This window comes from Canis aureus, chromosome 26, assembly GCF_053574225.1.
Source record: "Canis aureus isolate CA01 chromosome 26, VMU_Caureus_v.1.0, whole genome shotgun sequence".
Classification (NCBI taxonomy): Eukaryota; Metazoa; Chordata; class Mammalia; order Carnivora; family Canidae; genus Canis; species Canis aureus.
This window is the reverse complement of record NC_135636.1, coordinates 50001676-50024799: the sequence shown is the minus strand read 5'-3', so window position 1 is coordinate 50024799 and position 23124 is coordinate 50001676. Positions and strand designations below refer to the sequence as shown.

Genomic DNA, 23124 nt, shown 5'->3' with positions numbered 1-23124 from the left:
AGGTGAATACCTCTTTTAAACTGACATGCACAGTATTTTCAGTGGATCATTTAATTCATGGAGGAATTGCACTGATTCTTCACAGTTTCTTGGCACTCAAGGTTTTTGACAGTTGTTTTCTGTCAGCTTGTAATAGGTGGGTTTAATAGAAATGTTGGCATAGATGCATATGCCTAGAAATATAGTTATTTTTGGAACTAAAGTTATTTTCTTTGCCTGTTTTAAATTAAGCAAATAGTTTTATTGGATGTGTTTTAGGAATATTTATTAAGAACCTGTTAGTGTCTAGAGTGTATTTAGGGCTTTAGCTCAGTAGTTATTGTATCAACTTATAATTTATAGATCAGGAACTAAGACTGTGAAAAGTGAATTGAATTGATTTGTTTACATAACTAGTTGGTACTGGAATTGATTGTTAAATCCTAAAAGCTAATGTTATTTCATTTCAATTTAATTGATATGCTACATGATTTTCTTATACCTATAGAGTGGTATCATAGAAATGAATATAAACTAATCGATATGATTTGTTTGTGTATAGTGAGAGAATCGAAGAAGCTACTGACCATAATTCTGAAAAACATCATAAAAATTAGTAAAAGAGAAGGGAAAGAATTGCTTTTGTATTTTGATGCATCATTAGAAATCACTAATGTGACACGAAAAATTTTTGGTGCAAGTAAATATAGGGTAAGTGTTTAAATTCTTTTTAATATTTATTTTCATAAAATTCTTTTTAATATTTTTCCATAATTATGGAAAGTTTAAGTTACTTGGGACTGTAAGTTTCATTGACATTTTCCCCTAGAATTCTTAAAATGACATGTTGATTTTTAGTTCTTTAAATTTGTATTGTGGAATAACCATCAGATTGTTAGCAATAACCTTGAGACACCTGTTAGAATCTCAGATGACAAAAAAAGCTGAAGTATTCGGAACGTATAATGAATTCCTGCTAGTTTAAAAAGTGAATTGAGATAAGGCCATGTTTTTAAATTATTAAACATTGTGAGAATTACAGAATCTACCTCAAGAAGAAGGGAATGAGGGGCATAGCAAAAATGAAGTATAGAAGTTGAGAAGAGAGTATGCTCATTAAAAGTCAAATTTGAAGGAAAGTCTATGCAGATGGGTCTTGAAATGGCCTTGGAGGCAAAATTTAGAGAAGATGCTTTCTAAGACCAGGGAAGACATCATGAATCAGTAAGGTGATGATTCATGTTATGTCTCAGGGAGCTATTCTGTTGACAAGTTTGGATAGTGCAAGTCTTTGTTCAGGCTGCTGTAGCAAAAATACTGTAGACTGGGTGGCTTAAATGACAAGCCTACCTTCCTTCCTTCCCTTCCTTTCTTCTTTCCTTCCTTTCCTTCCTTTATGCCTGCCTGCCTTTTCTCCCTCCCTCCCTCCCTCCCTCCCTCCCTCCCTTCCTTCCTTCCTTCCTTCCTTCCTTGGTTTCCATTTATTATTTCCACTTATTTCCCATAGTTCTGGAGGCTAGAAGTCCAAGAGCAGGGTGCCAGCAGGCTTATTTTCTGGTGAGGGCCCTCTTCCTGGTTCATAGTGGCTGTCTTTTCACTCTATCTTCACATGGTAGAAGACATGAGGGAGCCTTCATTTTATAAAGGCACTGATCTCACTCACAAGGGTCCTGCCCTGATGACCCAGTTGCCTCCCAGAGGTCCCACCTCCTAATATCATCTCTTTGGGGGTTAGGTTTCAGTATATGCATTTGAGAGGGACACATTCAGTTCATGGTAGATTTATGGTAAAGAAAAATAGAGACTGTGTTTGTGGAGAAGGGTATTTATATATACAAAATAATGATTTGAGATAATTTGGCAGTTTTGAAAGGAAACAGTAAATAATAACATTAACTTGGAAATAACTGGGAGAAAATGACATCATTTTGAATTAATTTGATTTTAGGAATTTACCAGAAAACAAGGCATCTCAGTTGCCAAAACATCTGTACATATACTTTTTGATGCAAGTGGATCACAGGTATGTGTCAGACTTCTGGATTTTTATCACTGAGCTAAATTGAACCTTAAATACTTGAAAGGTGAATATTTAAAAAATAGTCTCAACATATAGTGCCCTATTAAGATATATGATTTTTTAAAACATGTTATTAATGATCATTTATTTTAGTACAAAAGATAGTTACAAATACCCTTTTGATAAGTTTAAAAATTAGAAGTATCTGTCCTGGCACTAATTCCAAAGCTTGTTTTATGTCTGTTGACATTTGAAGATGTGGATGATTTTTGTTGGGTCATTTTGTAGGATTAAGTACATAGGAAACAGAAAGAATTGACTTTTTAAGTATGGATGAATGGGTACTTTATTAAGACATCAGTTTTTTGAGAACTTCTTGTGGTTTGCAGTTTGAAATACTTTTTTCCATATTCTCCAACAGATTCTAGTGCCAGAAAGTCAAACCTCACCCATTGAAGAGGAACTCATTACTTTGAAAGAAAAACCTAACTCCCAAAAGGAAGATGCGAAACCTCCAAAAAACATCAAAAACAGTAGTCAAGTGGATGGAAAGAATAGTCAGCTGGAGGTAAATTTGGTGTCAAAATAGTTGTTTATAAAACAGCATAGATCAAATCATTGCTACATACAATTAATAGAAAAAGCATATAGAAGTTACCTTAATGGCCTTCATCAATAACATGTCAGAGTATTTTCCCCTGCCTTTTACAAACGCAAATGAAAGATAGTGTTTTAGCAACTGTGTTTATGTTTAGAGGTAAGAGGGTTAGGACAGGTATAGTATACACTTGTAAATTCCAAGTTAGAAATACGTTAAAAAAAAAAAAAAAAAAAAAAAGTACCATGTTTTGTATTTATCCTGTCTGTTCTCTATTTGCTTTTGGCTGTGATATAGAATACAAATCTATAATGTGTAACGTTCTCTTTATTTGTACAAGGAAAGAAAGCTAAGTGTTAATTCTTTTTCCTCCTCTTCCTGCTCTGTGGAGGCTCTCCTTTAGGCACATTCAAAAGAACCATTTCTCAGCCTTCTAATCTTGTTGTGACACTTGACATTGCTAACGGCCCCGTCTTAATGTCCTCTCCTTTTTTGGTTTCTGTTAGCATTTTAGTTCTCTTCCTATTTCTGTTACTACATTAAAGATACTTTTTCTCCCCACATCCTAAATGTAGATTTGCTCTGAAAGCTTGACTCAGCCTCCTGAACATCTCCATGCCTTCTCCCTTAAAAGGCTGTTTTCAAAGTGCTTGCAGCAAAGTCTCCACTTATTCTTTGAATGTTTTCCTTTTGAATGTCTCTTCTTTTCCTAAAGTCTAACCTCAAACTCTTTTATCTTTTGCTTCAAACTTGTATCTGCATTCAAAATTCAATAATGCTACCATTAATTTTCCGACGGTATCCTGATTCCCACCTCCTCTCTCCTCATACCTAGGACCAAGGTACTAGTGATGGCCCTTTCCTAGTACCTCTCACATCCTTTCCTCATTCTCTTCACCCTTGCTCATTTTATTTTACTTTTTAAAAAAGATTTATTTATTCATAGGAGACAGAGAGGCAGAGACACTGGCAGAGGGAGAAGCAGGCTCCCTATGGGGAGCCTGATGCAGGACTCGATCCCAGGACTCCAGATTCACAACCTGAACCAAAGGCAGACGCCCAACCACTGAGCTACCCAGGTGCCCCAGCCCTTATTCATTTTAGCATACCCAGCTCAGTACAATAACCTCCTTCTTGGTCTTTGACACTGTGAACTCCCCTATGTGGTGTACCTTCTGCTGGTTTTTCTTAGTCCCAGAGTCCTTATCACATTCTTCTGCTCAGAAAATTTGGGACCTGCATCTACATTTTGACTCAATTCTGAGACCTTTTACAAGTTCATTTTATTCTACGTACTCACCACTTTAGTGAGGCTTATTGCTTTCCTACCTCCTTTTATGTCACACTCATTCTTGCTCTATACTTTGGTGTCTGTTGTTTGTCCTTTTTTTTTACCCTTCCTCATTTCAAGTGCCCTTACATTTGCGAGTCTTGATTAATTTTCACTTTTCTTCATGGATGTTTTCCTATTTTTATTTTTACTAATCTCTCACCTTTAGGCAACTGTAACTACTTTCATAGGCTTTTCCACACATTTTGGCATACTGATGTTAATATTTTTTACCTCATTAGTCTTGTATCCTTAATTAAGTGAAAAATGCCATCTTCTGTTTTCCTTAGACAAATTATAAAAGCCATTTTCTATGTCTTTATATCAGAATCATAAATTGAGTACTTATTTAAAATTCTGATTCTTAGGACTCCCACCTTTAATTTATTGAGTCATAAACTCTAGAAAAGATCTCTGAGAAACAGTGCACTGTCATTAAATACTCACTGTGCTTTTGTTTAGGATTGAAGCATTTATATGAATAGGTAATTTTCCAAGTCCCATTCACTATGCCACTAGGAACTGTCATTTCTTGACTAATCCATTGGTTTGGTAGTTTGTTTTCTGGTTAATCATAGAATTCCCCATTTTCCTCTCCTTTCCACCTTTCCTCCACACCCCATTTACAGACCTATTAAAAACTCCTGCAGTATTTTTTTCTTAGTCTTAGGGACAGATGCCTTTTGAAAAACAGCGCTCTTCTGCCTCTACAGTTTGTCATCATCTATACCTTTCCATGGGGTCCTCTGAAACTCCTGTCCCTGTAGCCCCAGCCTCTGCCTGTCTGCTTCTGTTCATCTCTTGAATAAAGTTAGGAAATGCACATCTTTACTGGAACCACTAGCTCATATGCTGCTGAGTCTCTGAATTCCTGTAGCCACTTTTTACTCTAAGGTTACTTTAGTCTTCACAGAATATTAATATAGTTTTAAAAATGTGTGGAATTTTTGAAGAATGCTAAACATTATGAAAGCATTCACACATTTACATAAATATATATCCAAACATCATACACTGAAATAGAATAAGAAACTGAGCCATTGGTTGTAGATATACTATCAATAAAATATTTGCAGCTTGTTTATAAGGGGGCTGTATTTCATTTGTCTGGATATACTATAAATACTTTTTAAAACAACATTCCTAGGATGCCTGGGTGATCCTGGAGTCCCGGGATCAAGTCCCACATTGGGCTCCCTGCATGGAGTCTGCTTCTCCACCTGCCTATGTCTCTGCCTCTCTCTGTGTGTCTCTCATGAATAAATAAATAAAAATCTAAAAAAATTAAAAATGAAATAAGGAATGTTTTGGCTGCCTATTCAATACCAAATATTAGGGTAAAATATCTTATGTCAGCCTTAAAAAACAGAAATTTATGGATATCATGTTGTTTATAAAATACCATGTATCAGAGGTGCCTGCAGGGCACAGTCATTGAACATCCAAATCTTGATTTTTGGCCCAGGTAGTGATCGATCCTGGGATCGAGACCCGCACATGGGGGTCTGTGCTCAGTATGGAATCTGCTTATCCCTCTCTCTCTGCTCCTCCCCCTGCTCATGCTCACTCTCTCCATCTGTCTCTGAAGTAAATGAATAAAATCTTTAAAAATATACCATTTATATTTTGTGTGCAGACAGAGTAAAATGTTATGGAGATGACAGAATGTGTGTTTACTGTGGCTGCTTCTTGTGGTTTCAGATAATTACTCCTGGCAAAAGAAAAATGTCTGAAGCATCAATGATTGTTCCTGGTGCAGATAGATACACTGTGAGAAGTCCAATACTTTTAACCAATACCTGTAAGTTTTGTAGTCTTAAAAGACTTCTAATAAACATTATATTTTTAAAACAGGCATTTTTTAATTCAGATATTTGGGCATAATTTACCTAGGTGATAAGGTGGGAACATAGAAATTAAGATACGAACCACAGATGTCTTCTACTTGTCAAGAAATTTCAAATTTTTTAGAAAGGTATATTGGTTATTAACATATAAACATTATTTAAAGTATTAATACACAGCATTAATAATTTATTACAATTTAAGTGGGAGTCAGCTGCCACATAGTGGATAAAACATTGAATTAATCAGGACGCATGGGCTTATTTCTCCACCCCCAGATGTATACTTTGTACAGATTATCCCCCAGATAAGTGTAGAACCAGTTCTCTTTTTATAAAATGGAACTAAAGTGGCTATCTCAAGTTGTTTAGAAGACTAAATAAAAACTCTTCATTCAATAAGGAATATTGTGAAATATTTAGGCAGTGCCTGATACATACTAAGGGCTAAATACAAATTAAAAAATGCTATATGCTAGCTGCTATAAAACACAGTCTTATTTGGCCTTTATGACAATTTAAATGTGACCTTCTGTTCCCCTAATCCAGTTGCCTACTGGGCAGTTGTCTCATGTCCAGTAGGCTTCACAATGAATTCATCTTTCCATCCTCCCTGCCAATGTTTTGTCCATTTCTTACCTTGTAAATGGCATCTGTATCTACTTACTCATTTAAACCAGAAACCTGGGACCCATCCTTGCACCTCCATTTTTTACCTTCTTCATCTGAAAAGTATCTTTTTCATCTCAAGAATCGCAGTATGTAATTCTAGAAGCCCTATAAATACAGCAGTCCTCTGTCCTCCTTGTTAGCAGCACCCCGAAGAGGAAGAACTAAACCACCGCTGCAAATGACGAGTTCTGCAGAAAAACCCGTTACTCCTAAAATGTCGGAAGGTCAAGTGGGCAATGCCGTATCTCTTATATCTAGACCATCTGAAGAAAGAAATAGTGGAGATAATACAGACAAAGTAACTTTACTTTGAAAACATTTTTAAGAATTAATTTTATTAAGTTTTTGTAGAAATACAGATTGAGCTAACTTCTTTTGTAAGCAGTGAGTGCCTCACTTTGTTTAAAGTATCACCATTAAATGTGTTTATTGTTCCTTAAAGTCAGTTCCTTCTGACAAGACTCATTTATTGTGCTAACAGTAAAATTTAGGAATATCCATTCAGTATAACTGATTTGTATATTCAGTAGGAGAAATGGACTTGTCATCACTGTTTAATTATACAAGTTAGTGTCTTCTAGAAATGTAAAATACAAGTGGACTTTGTCCTTAATTATCTCAAAGTCTAGTGTGGAAATTAGGCAGATTAATAAGATAATTATAATATTGTATAAATGTTCCCAGATTGTACTTATAGGATACAGTAGGAACCTAGGGGAGGGGAAGGTGCCGAACACCAGAGCTGGAGGGGAGGGTGAAGACCAGGGGATGCTCTTTAAAGAGATGGAAAGTGAGTTGATATTTTTGAAGGGTTGATAAAGGTTAATCAAATGGACATCAAGGAGAAGGGCATTCATTCAGGTAGTCGAAGGGACAGAGCAGAGAATAGCTAAGAGAAAGTTATTTCCTGAAGAGTTAGAGGAGGTAGCCCAAGATACAGATAAGTTTATAGATAAGAAACGCCTAATAGCTTTTGTTTTCTCTAAAGTGTGAGGCGGGAACATGGTGAATTTGTCTTGGTGATATGCTGAAGTAAAGGGCTCAGGGCCATGTAAAGACTTGAAACAGCTGCTATGAGATAATAGGGATAAGTAAAGGGTAATGAAGAATAAGTAAAGGTGTTAGGCAAGATTGAAGGCCCTTTCAATTTAAGACTGAATTTTATTATGGCATCAGTTCAGGAAGAAATATATGTCATTTTCTCCAACAAAGCTTAGCAGCTTTGTTGTTACAGTAAAAAAGAATTGGTGGATTTGAAAAAATGAAATGGTTATGTGGCCAAAGGATGAATGGTGCAAGAGTTGAAGATACTTTTAAAAAGAGTCAAAAGTAACTGTTCACATTATGCAGCTAAGTGTTCCTTATCAGGGCACTGTTGTTCAGTGGTATGACGTGGTCCTGAGTGTGGTGGGATGGTGGCCATTCCAGGCTTGTGCTTGCTTGTTCCTGTCAGGGGAGCCCTTCTGTCATTGTGATATCAACATGTACCTGCACACTTCCTTGTGGCTCCCACACACACACCCTGGGAGATACCCACTGGCCAGACCAAGTAGGGAAGACACTGGACAGGGCGCAGGTTCTTAGCCTGGAGGGCATATGTTTCTGAAAGCATTGGCAGATTGTTATTGGATCTGGGTACGTGTGTTATCTGTGGCTGTGAAAAGAGGGAAGCTTAGCGGCAGCAAGAGGTTACCTGTTCAGTGGCCAAAACTTTACAGAATCATTAAATATTCTAGAATTCCCAACTCTTGTGTGTATATTAGTGAAAAGACAGAATAGATGCAGGCTGTGCGATCAGCTTCAGTAAGAGATGTGCCACAGCGACGCTAGAAATTGTCAGTTACAAGTGAGAATGGAATGACTGACTAGCTGTGGATGGGACCTGCCTTGTCTGCAGTGAAAATCATTTTCTTGTGTTTTAGGATAAGCAAGCAGTATTTTGGAACAGGCATAACCTTTATGAAACAACAGACATACTACCCAGCTTTTAATAGCAAGGCAAATTATTTTAAAAGTTTTAAACTTCAATACTCTTGACTTTTAAGTTGTTTTCGTTTAATGCCTTGATTTAAATTTACATTACCGTGTCTCCTATGTGTTATAGCATATTGAAACTGCTAAAGTTGTAGAGAAGACAAAAAGTAAGGACACTGAATTCCCAAACCAAAGTATTAGTAATAGTAAGTACCTTTTTGGTTGCATTTTACTTTCTCTTAAAAATATATATACACTTCATATTTCCTTTAACTTCGCTGGCTTTCATTGATTTGAAAAAGAAAGATTTATAATGAATGTGTTTGGCTTTAGAAAGAAACTTAGAGGTTATGAGGAAATAGAATACAGCCTCTATCTCCAAGAAGATCAGTCTCTGCATCCTAATATGTGAATCTTGACTAATTTCTCTACCAACTCCCATTTTACCCTGCCAACTGCACAGGGTAAAAATTGAAAGTGCTATAATTTTTGTTTTTATTTAGATGATCTGCAGGATATTGATCCTGATTCCCAGGCAGTAGGAAAAAAAAAAAAACCTGTGTAAGTATGAAGAAAACTATCAGTTAATATATATTAATATTGTTTTTACATAAGTGTAATAAATTTAAAAGAAAAAGGTCTTATATTCTTAGAATGTCATACTGGCTGTAGCACTGATCAGCTCAAGTATTACTATGATTGCTCAATCGGAGAGTCTGTGCTTTTTTCATAGCCACCAACGTAACTCTTTTCCAAGTTGGGAGACTTCAGTCTTTTTCATTTTAAAATGAATGAGAATTTTAAAATAATAAAGTATGAGTGCTTGAGAATAAAGTGTGAGGAATTTAACCTAATTTAAATACACAGTGGATCAGGTAAGATATGTGAGCTCTATTTAAGTAGATATTGAATAATAGCAACAATGTAACATTTTTAATAATAGTTTTTAATCTGATCAATTACATAGTAAATTTTAACTTTCATAATGACTTACATAAATATTTTCAGACTTGACTAATAATAAATTGCATTCAATAAATATTGACTCAATAAAAAATCAAGGTCTCATGTCAGAAATCATAGAAATGATTCAGAAATCATAGAAATCAAACATATAAAACTAATGTTTTATAGTATATTAAGCAAGTTATTTTATTTTCCAGGTTACCTGGTGTTTTGTACAATATCTGTGGAAATAAAATGCCCTCCAAATGGTCATGCTGGACACCTGTAACAAATATTAATCTATGTAATAGCCAAAGAGCAGGTGCTTCATCAGGAGACACATTCAGTCAAGGTGAAATATGGTTTTCTCGGTATATAATAGTAGCTCAGAGAAATACTCATTTCCTGAAATGTCTAATAAATATCTTTGATTTTAACAAGTATATGTATTACTGGTTTATTAATTTAATAAGCATTGATTTTATTTTTATTTTATTTTTCCACTAGGTATTATCCACCAAAAACGTATGAAACAAAAGTCACCCTCGTCAATATCTGAGGATAATTCTGAAGAAACAGAAAAGGTGCAATATAAGAAAAAAACACAGCAAAACAAAATAGAGAAAGCAGAAGTGGGAGTTTGCAAAAGAGACACTCAACAGCAACTAAATAATCTTAAACATTCGGAGCAGAAAAATACTGAAAACACCAAGCAAAGGGATTGGCATATTGAATCTGAAACTACTTTTAAATCGGTTCTCCTAAATAAGACAGTTGAAGAATCTCTGATCTATAGGAAGAAATACATACTGTCAAAAGATGTGAATACTGCCATTTGTGATAAAAACCCTTCTCCTAGGAAAAATGTGAAAAGTCACCGAAAATCAGGGAAAAAAATAACATCTGAACTTAATTCCTGGGATTTGAGACAAAAAAAAATGGTGAGCTTTCAGTGTGTTTGCTTTTTGTGTACCTATGATTTGCCTATCTGATAACACAAGGCAGTGAAAGAAGCTTAATGAATTGCTGCAGATTTAACATTTGTGAGACCTTGTTCTTTAAGTGTCCACTCTGACAGTGCCTCCTGAACTCCCTGACCTCATCCTAGGTCTGCCCCCCACCACCACCACAGACCCAGTGCCCAGGGTGTAGGGCAGGCTTGCAAACTGGGGTAGCATGAATGCACCTGCAGCTCCTTGTATCCTCCTGATGGCTTCTTCTATTCTGTCCCTCAGATGCTTTGAGCATGTATAGAGAACTATCTGTGGCTCTCCTGTGCTTACTTTTCTTTTAAGAAATGGTTATTTTTGTCTATTTTTTCACTGTTTTAACCAATTAGAGCGTAAAGACTATGTTTTAATCATCATTTGTTTTCCTGCATGGCCTACCTCAATTTTGAACATAGTAGCATCTGAAACCATTTCTTTGATTATTGCACTGGAGTTTGACAAGTTTTTTTCAAAGAAGAAGAAAAAATCTAGGTGGAGTACAGGAGACTATTTTCTACTGTCCTATTGCTCATCCCCACTGGAGCTCTTACCACCTCCTTCAGATGAATCATCTGTAGGATATCTCTAGGACAGCTTTAGCTAGTGTGCACTGTACTTTAGACTGAAAGTTTACTTTTTGTAGCAGTTATCATAAATCCTTTATTTTGTCATTGCTATCAAGATGCAGGTTAAGAAAACTTTTAAATTAGAATACATTCCACTGCCAGTAATAGAATCTGTTTTTCATTGTTCCTTAAAGGATCCAGGTATTATATAGGCATCTATTTTCATGTATCTTCCAGAGTGATATTAACACCTGGATAGCCAAATGTCTAGAGTTGATGTAAATATTCGTCTTGATATACAGATTAAATACTTAATAGATAATTTGCAGTTATTGTTTATAATCAGACATTATTTCATTTGTCTTGACCAGCCTTATTATTTTGTCTCTAACCTGCAACTCACTTCCTGTGCCTTATTTGGCTACTTACTGTCTTCTTTAACCAAATACTTCTGGGTCATTTTTTTCTTGTTTCTTAGTATGCTATTCTTCCTTCTAGTCTTAGCTGCCATTTAGTTCTTCAGATGCAGGGGAAGTAGGTTCTTTTTGTCTAAATGGCGATCTGTTCTTCAATTTTTATTTTAAACTGCTTTCTTTGGAATTTATAATTATTCCACAGAATTTCCCTGAGCTAGTCATTCATTTTTTCCTGGGAGTATGGAAACTGATCATCTCTTCTAAACTGTGCCCTGATTTTTTGAAATCCAACTTCCTGTTTCCAAAAGGTCTCTTCAGTCTTTCATAGTGTGGCACCCTGGGTTATTATTATGCAGGATTTCCTGGCACTGGCACTCATGATACTCTTCAAAGATAGTTATCTGATTCTGCTCCCTGTTCACTGGGTTAACCCAGAGAAACAGAACCTCTGCAGCTCAGCAGTACAGATTTCCCAAGTTGGTTCCTGTTATGCTGGAACTTCTTAACTCACACACTCACTATTTTAGAGGAGGTTCATTTTTGCTACATTTTTATCAAGCCAAAGTAATCTCAAGAAGAGACAGTAAGTAGTAACTTATGATCTATTACATATAAAAACATGAACTTAAAAATGATCAAAATAGGGCACCTGGGTGGCTCAGTCAGTTAAGCATCCTACTCTTGATTTCCGCTCAGGTCATGATCTCAGTCAGGGTCATGAGATTGAACTCTGCATCACACTCTGTGCTGGATGTGGAGCCCGCTTGACGTTTTCTCTCTCTTTCCCTCTCACTTACTTGTTCTCTGGCTCTCTCACTTAAAAAAAAAAGATTAAAATAGTAAATGTTATTTTTCTATTATGTTTTACTATAATTTTAAAAAATGCCTGATTCCCATAAAAAAGATAAAACTAATGACTAGAGTCAGGAGAACGCATAATCTTTGGAGTATTGTAAGGAGTGTTCTCTTAGCCAAATTACCTAAAATTATGCAGATGATAATTCTTTATAGTCCTTCCATTATTATTAACTAAAGTCTATAGTTCAGATTAGAGTTCACTCTTTGCGTTGTATACTATACATGTTTTGACAGGTATATAGCAACATGTATCTTCCATTATATTATCATACATAATAGTTTTACTGCTTTAAAATCCCCCTGTGCTCCTTACCCCCTCACACTCCTGGCAATCACTGATTTTTTTACTGTCTCTGTAGTTATGCCTTTTCCAGAATATCATAGAGTTGGAACTGTATAGTACATAGTCCTTTCAGATTGGCTTCTTTTACTTAGCAATTGCAATGACTTTTCGTGGCCTAATAGCTCATTTCTTTTTACCACTAAATAATATTCCATTATATGCATGTGCCAAGATTTGTTTACCTATTCACCTTTGAAAGAACATCTCAGTTGGTTCTGTGATTTGACAGTTATGAGTAAAGCTTCTGTAAACATTCATTGTGCAGATTTTATGTGGACCTAAGCTTCCAACTCATTTGGGGAAATACCAAGGAGCATGATTGCTGGATCATAGATCATATTAGTTTTGTGAAAAACTGCCTGTTTTCTGGAAGTGGAAAAACGTGGCTGTACCATTTTTGCATTCTGAGCAACAGATGAGAAGGTTCTTGTTGATCTACATCCTTGCCAATATTGAATGTTGTCATTGTCTTGGATTTTAGCTGTTCTTAGTGGTATCTTGTTGTTTTAATTTACAGTTCCCTAATGACATATGAATTTGAGCATCTTTTAATATTTTTATTTACCATCTGTATGTCGTCTTTGGTGAGTTGTTGACGCAGATTTTTTGCTCTTTTTTTATTGTCGAATATTAACAGTTGTTTCTATAATTTAGATAGAAGCATGGCATGCTTTATTTCACTTCATAGATAACTGTGTTTTTTATGAATTGAAGGTTTGTGGCAGCCCTGTATTGAGCAAGTATAGTGATGCCATTTTTCCAACAGCATTTGCTGACTTTATGTCTCTATCACATTTTGCTAATTTTCATAATATTTTAAAGTTTTTTATTATTATTAGTTATGGTGATCTGTGGTCAGTGTTCTTTGATGTTACTATTATAGTTGTTTTGAGGCACCATGACTGCACCCAGGTAAGATGGCAAACTTAATACATGGGTGTTTTCTGACTGCTCCACCAACTGGCCATTCCCCTGTCTCTGTCCTTCTCCTTAGGCCTCCCTATACCCTGAGACATAACAATATTGAGATTAGACCAGTTAATAATCCTACAGTGGTCTCTAAGTGTTCAAGTGAAAGGGAGAGTCCCATGTCTCTCATTTTAAGTCAGAAGCTAAAAATGATTAAGCTTTATGAAGAAATCATGGAAAAAGCTGAGATAAGCAAAAAGCTTGATCTCTTGTGAAACAGCTTTATTACTGATCTGGAGGAGGCTTGAGTGGCCTATATAGAAGCTCAAACTAGCCACAAAATTCTCTTAAGCCAAAGCCTACTTAAGAGCAAAGCCCTAACTCTCTTCAATTTTATGAAGGTTGAGGTAAAGAAGCTGTAGAAGAAAAGTCTGAAGCTAGCAGAGGTTCATGAAGTTTAAGGAAAGAAGCCATCTCCATAACATAAAAATGCAAGGTGAAGCAGCAAGTTACCCAGAAGATTTAGCTAAGATAATTAATGAAGGTGGCTAGACTAAACAGATTTTCAGTGTAGACAAGATAACCATATATTGGAAGAAGGTGCCATCTAGGACTTCCAGAGGTAGGGAGAAGTCCATGCCTGGCATCAGAGCCTCAGAGGACTCTCTTATTAGGAGCTAATGCAGCTGGTGACTGTAAGTTGGAACCAGTGTTCATTTACCATCCTGAAAATCCTAGGGCCCTTAAGAATTGTGCTAAATCTACTCTGCCTGAGATTTATAAATGGAACAGCAAACAGATGTGACAGCACATCTGTTTATAACATGGTTTGCTGAATATTTTAAACCCACTGTTGAGACCTGCTCAGAAAAAAAAAAAAAAAGATTCCTTTTAAAATATTACTTCTCACTGACAATGCACCTGATCATTCAAGAGCTTTGATTGAGATGTACAATGATTTCAGACCTGCTAACACAGCATCCACTCTGCAGCCCATGGATCAAAGAGTAATTTCTACTTTCATGTCTTACTATTTAAGAAATACATTTCATAAGGCTCTAGCTGCCATACATAGTGATTCCTCTGATGGATCTGGGCAAACTAAATTGAAAACCTCTGGAAAGGATTCACCATTCTAGATGCCATTAAGAAAATTTGTGAAGGGGGTCCCCAGGTGACTCAGTTAAGCATCCAACTCTTTGATTTCCGCTCAGGTCATGATCTCTGAGGGTCATTAGGTTGAGCCCCGCATCAAGCTTCATGCTGGGCATAGAGCCTACTTAGGATTCTCTCTCTCCCTCCTTCTCTCAAAGAAAAGAATGTTTATGATTCCTGGAAAGAGGTCAAAATATCAACATTAGCAGGAATTTGGAAGAGTTAATTCCAGCCTTCATGGATGACTTTGATAGGTTCAAGACTTCAGTGGAAGAAGTAGCTACAGGTGTGGTGTAAACAGCAGGAGAACTAGAATTAGAAGTGGAGCCTGAAGATGGGACTAAATTCCTGGGATCTCATGATAAAACTTTAATGGATGAGGAGCTGCTTTTATGGATGAGCAAAAACCATGGTTTCTTGAGATGGAATCTACTCATGGTGGAAATGCTGTGAGGACTGACAACAAAGAATTTAGAATATTACATAAACTTAGTTGATAAAGCATAGGCAGGGTTTGAGAGGCTTGACTTCAGTTTTGAAGGACGTTCTCGTGTCGATAAAATACTATCAAATAGCATTGCATGCTACACAGAAATCATTCATGAAAGGGACAGTCATTCTGGCACATTTCATTGTCTTATAAGAAATTGCCACAGCCACCCCAGCCTTCAGTAACCACCACCCTGATCAGTAAGCAGCCATCAAGGTTGAGGCAAGACTCTACAAGCAAAAAGATTATAATCTGCTGAAAACTCAGATGATTAGCATTTTTAGCATTAAAGTATTTTTAATTAACATATGTACTTTGTTTTTCTTTTTTTTAATTTATTTTTGTTTATTTATGATACACATAGAGAGAGAGAGGCAGAGACACAGGCAGAGGGAGAAGCAGGCTCCATGCCAGGAGCCCGACGTGGGACTCGATCCCAGGTCTCCAGGATCGCACCCTGGGCCAAAGGCAGGCGCTAAACCGCTGAGCCACCCAGGGATCCCCATGTATTTTGTTTTTCAAGACATAATTCTATTGTGCATTTACTAGACTACAGTATAGAGTAAGCATAACTTTTATATGCACTGGGAAACCCAAGTTCATTTAACTCACTTTAATGTATTATTTGCTTTATCACTGTGCTATAGAACCAATGTGGTGTGTCTGTACAGGTCATTTATCAGATATGTGTTTTACAAATATTTTCTTTCTATGGAGCATCTTTTTATCTTCCAAACAGTGTCTTTCACAGAAGTTTTTATTTTTAATGAAGTTCTACTTACCAATTTTGTCTTTCATGGATTGTGCTTTTGGTGTTATACGTAAAAAGGCATTGCCAAACTTAAGGTCACCTAGATTTTCTCCTATGTTATCTTCTAGGAGTTTTATTGCATTTTACTTTTAGACTTATGATCTCTTTTGAGTTAATTTTGTGAAGGGTTTAAGATTTGTGTCTAAATTTGTTTGTTGGTGTTTTTTTTTAAATATGTGGATGTCCAGTTATTCTATCATCATTTGTTGAAAAGACTCCTTTCTCCATTACATTGCCTTTGCTCTTTTACTAAAGATCAGGTGACTGTATTTATGAAGGCTTATTTCTGGGCTTCCTGTTTACTTTCTGTTTTATTGTATTATTTGTCCATTTCACGAATACCACCCTATATTGATTATTGTATCTTTTTAGTAAATCTTAATGTAAGGTAGTGTCAGTCTTCCAACTGCGTTTTTCAATATTGTATTGGCTATTCTGGGTCTCTTGCTTCTCCATGTACACTGTAGAATCATTTTTATTTATTGATATCCATAAAATAACTTGCTGGGATTTGATTGTAATTACATTGAATCTGTAGATCAAGTTAGGAAGAACTGACATCTTGACAATATTGAGCTTCCTATCCATGAACATGGAATTTCCTTCCATTTATTTAGTCTCTGATTTTCTTCATTAGTCATGTATAGATCTTGTACATGTTTTGTTAGATTTATACCTAAGTATTTCCTTTTGCGGAGTACTAATGCAAATGAAATGTAATTTTAAACTTGTTCATTACTAGATTATAAGAAAGCAATCAACTTTTGTATAGTAACCTTATATCCTTCAGCAGTGCTATCACAATTGCCTTTTAGTTCCAGGAGTATTTTTGTTGATTTTTTTGAGATTTTTTTCTACATAGACAATGATGTCGTGTAGACAGTTTTATTTCTGTCTAAAACTGTCATCAAAAACCCTTTTATTTCTTCCGATTCTGTATACCATTTATTTCTTCTCTTGTCTTACTGCATTCCTAGAACTTCTGGTTTGATGATGAATAGGAGTGGTGAGAGTAGGCATCTTACCCTTGTTTCTGATCTTGGTGGGAAAACATGTAATTTCTTTCCATTAAGTATGATATTAGCTGTAATTTTGTTTTTTGGAAGATGTTCATTTTTAAAAAAAATATTTATTTATTTATTTATTTATTTATTTATTTATTTACTTACTTACTTACTTACTTACTTACTTATTTACAAGAGACACAGAGAGAGAGAGGCAGAGACATGCAGAGGGAGAGGCAGGCTCCCTGCAGGGAGCCCCATGAGGAACTCGATCCCAGGACTGGGATCTCGACCTGAGCCAAAAGCAGATGCTCAACCACTGAGCCACCCAGGCATCCCTGTAAGATTTTCTTTTATCAAGCTGAAGACATTCATCTGTCTTCCTAGTTTTCTAAGAATTGTTATCATGAAGGGGTATTGGGTTTTGTTACATGCTTTTCATGTATCTATATTAATTGTGTGATTTTTCTTTAGCCTATTGGTATGATGCATTGTTAATTGATTTTCAAATGTTGAATCAGACTTGCATATCTTGAATAAATACCATTTAGTTATGGTATATAGTCCTTTTTTATACATCATTGAATAAAATTTGCTAATGTCTTGTTGATTTTTGTATCTATGTTCATGAGAGATACTGGTCTGTAATTTTCTTGTAATATCTTTGATTTTGGTGGAAAGATGACACTAGCTTCATTGAGTTAGGAAGTATTCCCTCTGCTTTGGTCTTCTGGACAATTGTAGAAAATTGATATAATTCTTCCTTAAGTATTTGGTAGAACTTACCAGTAAACCCATCTGGAGCCTGGTGCTTTCTGTTTTAGAAGGTATTAATTAGGGGATCCCTGGGTGGCTCAGCAGTTTGGCGCCTGCCTTTGGTCCAGGGCGTGATCCTGGAGTCCCGGGATTGAGTCCCACGTCAGGCTCCCGGCATGGAGCCTGCTTCTCCCTCCTTCTGTGTCTCTGCCCCCCACCCCCCGTGTGTCTATCATAAATAAATAAATAAATCTTAAAAAAAGAAGGTATTAATTATGGATTCAATTTCTCTAATAGATGTAGGCCTATTTAGGTGATCCATTTCTCCTTATATGAGTTTTGGCAGATTTTGCCTTTTCAGGAATTGGCCCATTTTATTTTGGTTATCAAATTTGTGGGCATTGAATTGTTCATATTCCTTTTTCAGCCTTTTAATGTCCATAAGAGTGACAGCCTCTGTTTCATTTCTGATAGTAGTAATTTCTGTCTTTTCTCTCTCTCTCTCTCTCTCTCTCTCTCTTTTTTTTTTTTTTTTTTACCTTAGCTAACCTGGTTAAAGATGTATTGATTTTAATGATCTTTTCAAAGACCCACCTTTTAGTTGCTTTCAGTTTTTAATATGATTTATTTTTCCATGGATAGAAACTTTTATTTTGATCTCTGCAGAGCACTCTGCACCATTCTGTATGTTAGGTCTTATCCTGTGTTGTTTAATGTCTAACAAAGCCCAGACTTAGTAAATAATTTCTTACCTACTTTATGGTTCTTTTTAGTTATATAGAGAACCAGATTTTTCTTAAATATTCCTTTATTTCCTTTGAAAGTTAACTGGTAGAGTCTTCAGGTAATTTCTAAATTGTTTCAGAGAGAAAAGTCAAAAGAGAAAGGATTTACCGATGCAGCAGAATCCTTGATAAACCAAATTAATAAGAGATACAAAACGAAGGATAACATACAGTCTACAAGAAAATTCAAGGAGTCTCTGATTGACAGGTATGTTCTTAAATTTTCAACATAAATATTTTTCAGACAGGTACAGCTAAATTATTTTACAATTTTAAGAAGGTAAGTTTTGAACATCTTCAAATAATACAGCTTTCCAGTAGAGAACACCTAGTTACTTATTTACTTTTATAAATAGTAGCTGTTTAAATTATTTAGGAAGGGAACTCAATTTGAAATTAGTCATTGAAGTATGTGATTAATTTTATAAAGTATCAAAAATACCGTATTGATACAGCATACCATTTCATAAATAAATCTTTAGGATATAGACATTTTAGGATTTTCTTTATTGAGCCTAGTGATGAGTAAAACTAAATAAATTTAAATATATTGCTTAATGAAATGTGAAATTTAAATTAGCTGAAATGAGTTACTTTTATATAGAAAATACACATTTTTTTGTTTGCAGTCTTTCTGAAGGTTAGTTCTTACTGCAAAATGTTTCTTTACAGATTGGTGATTAATTCATATTTAAATTAATTCTGGCCTTATAAGACACAAAACAATTATTCTCTTGGCAGAACCATTCATTTCCAATTGCTTGGCACTTCCTACTGCATGAATGATGCAGCTTATTAACAGTTAGTGTTGCTATTTACCAGGAGTAAAGTTGCACAAGTATCAGGCTAGTGTTGTCACATTTCATTTATTTATAGCATATTGAATGTAAACTTAGTGACCCAAATGTTTTACCTTATATACAGTGGCTTTTATGAAGAACATTCTGATATTGAATTGTTTTTTTAATTTTAACAAAACCTTTCTTATAGTGGTTTTTCAAGCAAATGTGATCTACAGCTCAGCAAGGTAGGTTTCGTTTATTTAATTATACCAAATGTATAGTCACACTATATATTTGACTGTAAACATAAGATAGAATCGCAATACAGGATGGAACTAATGTTTTCAGCATGTTGATAAATGGATTAAGCAATCAACAAGTTTAGTGGCAAGTACTCAAAGTAGTCCTCTTTCTGTTCTACTTTTCAAAAAAAATAAAAAGCTTTATTTCTATATGTGAGTGAGATCTTTTCATTTTTTGGTACCTGATTCAAAAAATGTTTATCTTCATTTTTTTCCTAGTAATCCCATCTCTTCTAACAATAAGATCCTTCTTAAGTCTCTTTTTTTGTTTAAAAAGATTACTGTTTATTCAGACTTAAAATATCAATTCTCTTTGATTTATTCCTCATAATTACTTTCTATCTATTTAGTTTCAAGTTTTGAGGTTCACTTTCTGTACATTACTCTTAAATCTCCCCTCTTCTGCCCATGTGACTCCTTTTTCCTAGTTTGAGTTCTAATTTATAATCCTTGGATTATTGCAGAAGCTTTTATGTAATTCTTTTTGCCTCTAGTATTTCTCTTGCCAATCTGGCCTTCTATTCAGGACCAGCTTTTTTTTCTTTAAAGCACAGAGCTTCAGTCATGTCATTCTGTTGTTCAGATTCCTTCTTTGGTCCCTTTTGCTCAGGCTGGCTTCCTAGTCCCTTTGAAAGTCTGTTTTTATTTCCTAGTATTAGCTCCCTACGCAGGTCTCCTTTAGCCGAAGCAGAAGAACTTGAGATTCCCTGAAGTGTCTTTCCTAAGTGTTTATTCTCTTTTTTCTTCTACTCTTTGGAAAAAACTTTGAACTGGGTCAGTGTACTCTCACACTCTTTTCTGGTCCTCAAAACTTGATTCCTCCTTGCCAGTCTCACTTCAATCTGCCACCTTTTTGAAAACTTCCACAGTGTCCTGACTCAAAATCCAAATGGGCAAGAATTCTGAATCTATGCCCTGATTTCTTTGTTTTTTGTTTTTGTTTTGTTTAAAGATTTTATTTTATTTATTATATATAGAGAGAGCACAAGCAGGGAGAATGGCAGAGAGAGCGGTAGCCCAACAAGCGGCTTGATCCTAGGATTCTGGGATCATGACCTGAACCCAGGGCAGATACTCAACCAACTGAGCCACTCAGGAGTCCCCAACACCAATTTCTTTGTACCATTTCTTGATATTTTACTCACTCTTGCAGTTTTTTTTTTCTCTCCTGTGTCTTCTGTTAGACTCTGTTTAGAATCATCTTTGTACCCTGTATAACACTTTTGCTCCCTTTTATATCTTTTTTAATATTTTGGCTTATTTTTTGTTTCTTCTGTAATACCTAGCACATGCTAGCATGCAGTAGATGAATTGAACAGATGTATGTAAACACTGGTAAAAATCATACTGGAAAGGATAAGATAAGTGACAGAAGAGTAATATATTGAGGGATAAACTTTTTGAAATAATACAAATAATTATATGTAAAATAGTCAAATACATAATACAATTAAATATGAATAACTAAAATAGTTTTAATATTTCCAACTTATTAAATAGACATCAGAGTATTTCTTTCAATAATTGTTTAGTGATATTAATAGTGATTTTACATAAACCTTAGTCGTTCCCGGGGATCCCTGGGTGGCGCAGTGGTTTGGCGCCTGCCTTTGGCCCAGGGCGCGATCCTGGAGACCCGGGATCGAGTCCCACATCGAGTCCCACGTCGGGCTCCCGGTGCATGGAGCCTGTTTCTCCCTCTGCCTGTGTCTCTGCCTCTCTCTCTCTCTCTCTCTGTGTGACTATCATAAATAAGTAAAAATTAAAAAAAAAAAAAAAAAAAAAAAAACGTAGTCGTTCCCAAAGTTTTTCTATCTAAGACTTTAAAGCAAATGAGTCTGGGAAAAAAAGAAGCATGCTTGTTTTGTGATTCTAAAATCACTAAGGTTCAGCTTGTAGGATACCTGTGTAGAGTAATGCCAGTGCATTTTAAAGATATAAGGATATTATATTTTATATATAATTTATAGTACTTTCAAATTATATTCTTCATAAAGTCTTTAAAATTTTTAAGTGTAAATATTTAATACTTTTATACAGTTTACATTAAGAAAATAGTTACAGATGTAAAACATGAGTAGGAACAAGTAGAAAATAAATGAAAATATGGGGATCCCTGGGTGACTCAGCGATTTAGCGCCTGTCTTCCGCCCAGGGCGTGATCCTGGAGTCCTGGGATGGAGTCCCCACTTCGGGCTCCCTGCATGGAGCCTGCTTCTCCCTCTGCCTGTGTCTCTGTCTGTCTGTCTGTCTCTCTCTCTGTCTCGGTCTCTCATGAATAAATAAATAAAAATCTAAAAAACTAAAAAAATATATGAAAATAAAAATTGCATATGTTTTTTGTTTGCCAAGTATACTAATGTACAAGTTTGAAAGTTATACAGACTTTTTTGTGTTTAGGAAAAGGTTCAGAAAAAAAGTTACAGACAACTGAAGACTACTTTTGTTAATGTTACTTCTGAATGCCAATTGTGAGTAATTTTTCATAGATCTTAGTTTTCTTCATATTTGAAAATTTATTATATATTGGAGTTAATATTTCTCTTTATTTTTACAGGAATGATGTTTATAATTTTAACTTGAATGGAGCTGATGAGCCTATTATAAAACTTGGAGTAAGCTAGAAATCAGTGGTTTTTTATTTAATTATTCAGCATTTATTTTGTATTTACCATAGAGTTATTACAGTGTATGTTTTTTGGTTTCCGTTCTCTTGTAGATATGCTTTAAAATATTTTTAAATGTTTCAAAATTTATTTGGCACCAACTTAGGTACATTTGGTTTCCTTTCAAATCCTTTGGACTAAAGTAGTGAAAAATGAGTAATTGAGGCATGGGGGTACTGACACTACTACATCAAGAAAATCCCTTTCCTTCTCGATATGAGAAATTTAAAAACATTTACTCTAGTTTTTCTCTTGCCAATCCATCATTCTATTCAGTACCAGCTTTTTTTTTAAAGTATATTTTATAATAGTGGCTTTCTTCTTAAATATAAAAATATTTAGTTAATTTTATTGATGCATCTTATAAAAGGAAGTAATAGACACTAGATTTTATATGTTTATTTTTAAAATTTTTGTTTACCTCAATTCAACACTAAGAAAAATGTTTTAATGTTTATTCACAATATAGATCCAGGAATTTCAAGCTACAGCTACAGAAGCCCGTGTGGATAATTCAATAAAATTGTAGGTGTTTTTATTAGAATTAGATGAATCAAACTAAAATAAACTTACTCTTTTTCTTCAATATTTCCTCCCAGTTTGTTTGAGAGTTTTTAACAAATGAGAAGAATGAATAAAAATGCTACTGGCATGATTACCCCATTATATTTCTAATATTTCAGCCTTTGTTTCTAAAATAAATTTGCAAATTCCATGCTCTTTTATATTAGTTGTGTCTCTTAGATGATAAAGTTGAAAGGACTTAGTCCTTTCATCTGACCTTGTTATTTTCATAATTAACTGATGTCAGAGAGCATAAGCAACTTGGCCAGAATTACATAGTGAATTTAGTAAAAGAGTAAGGCTGAAGACCCAGGTCTAACTGTCCAGTGCATGTTACCTTAAGAGAACAAATAATTAAAGTTAATT

General features: G+C 35.1%; 1 protein-coding gene across 10 annotated transcripts in view; it reads left to right on the top strand.

Annotated features, from left to right (window-relative positions):
• Window positions 1–23124, top strand: part of SYCP2 (synaptonemal complex protein 2) — a 78853-nt gene that overhangs the window by 39099 nt on the left and 16630 nt on the right. For 8 of the 10 annotated variants that reach the window (XM_077873775.1, XM_077873777.1, XM_077873783.1 and 5 more), the window contains exons 15-28: window positions 542–690; window positions 1928–2002; window positions 2421–2567; window positions 5629–5728; window positions 6584–6741; window positions 8548–8623; window positions 8921–8978; window positions 9581–9714; window positions 9870–10303; window positions 18525–18652; window positions 19435–19471; window positions 21929–21999; window positions 22086–22143; window positions 22664–22719. In XM_077873775.1, the coding sequence (XP_077729901.1) occupies window positions 542–690; window positions 1928–2002; window positions 2421–2567; window positions 5629–5728; window positions 6584–6741; window positions 8548–8623; window positions 8921–8978; window positions 9581–9714; window positions 9870–10303; window positions 18525–18652; window positions 19435–19471; window positions 21929–21999; window positions 22086–22143; window positions 22664–22719 (1681 nt within the window). Of the gene's footprint in view, window positions 1–541; window positions 691–1927; window positions 2003–2420; window positions 2568–5628; window positions 5729–6583; window positions 6742–8547; window positions 8624–8920; window positions 8981–9580; window positions 9715–9869; window positions 10304–18524; window positions 18653–19434; window positions 19472–21928; window positions 22000–22085; window positions 22144–22663; window positions 22720–23124 lie in introns of those variants that run through there. The other 2 variants (XM_077873776.1, XM_077873784.1) reach the window with 2 other exon arrangements.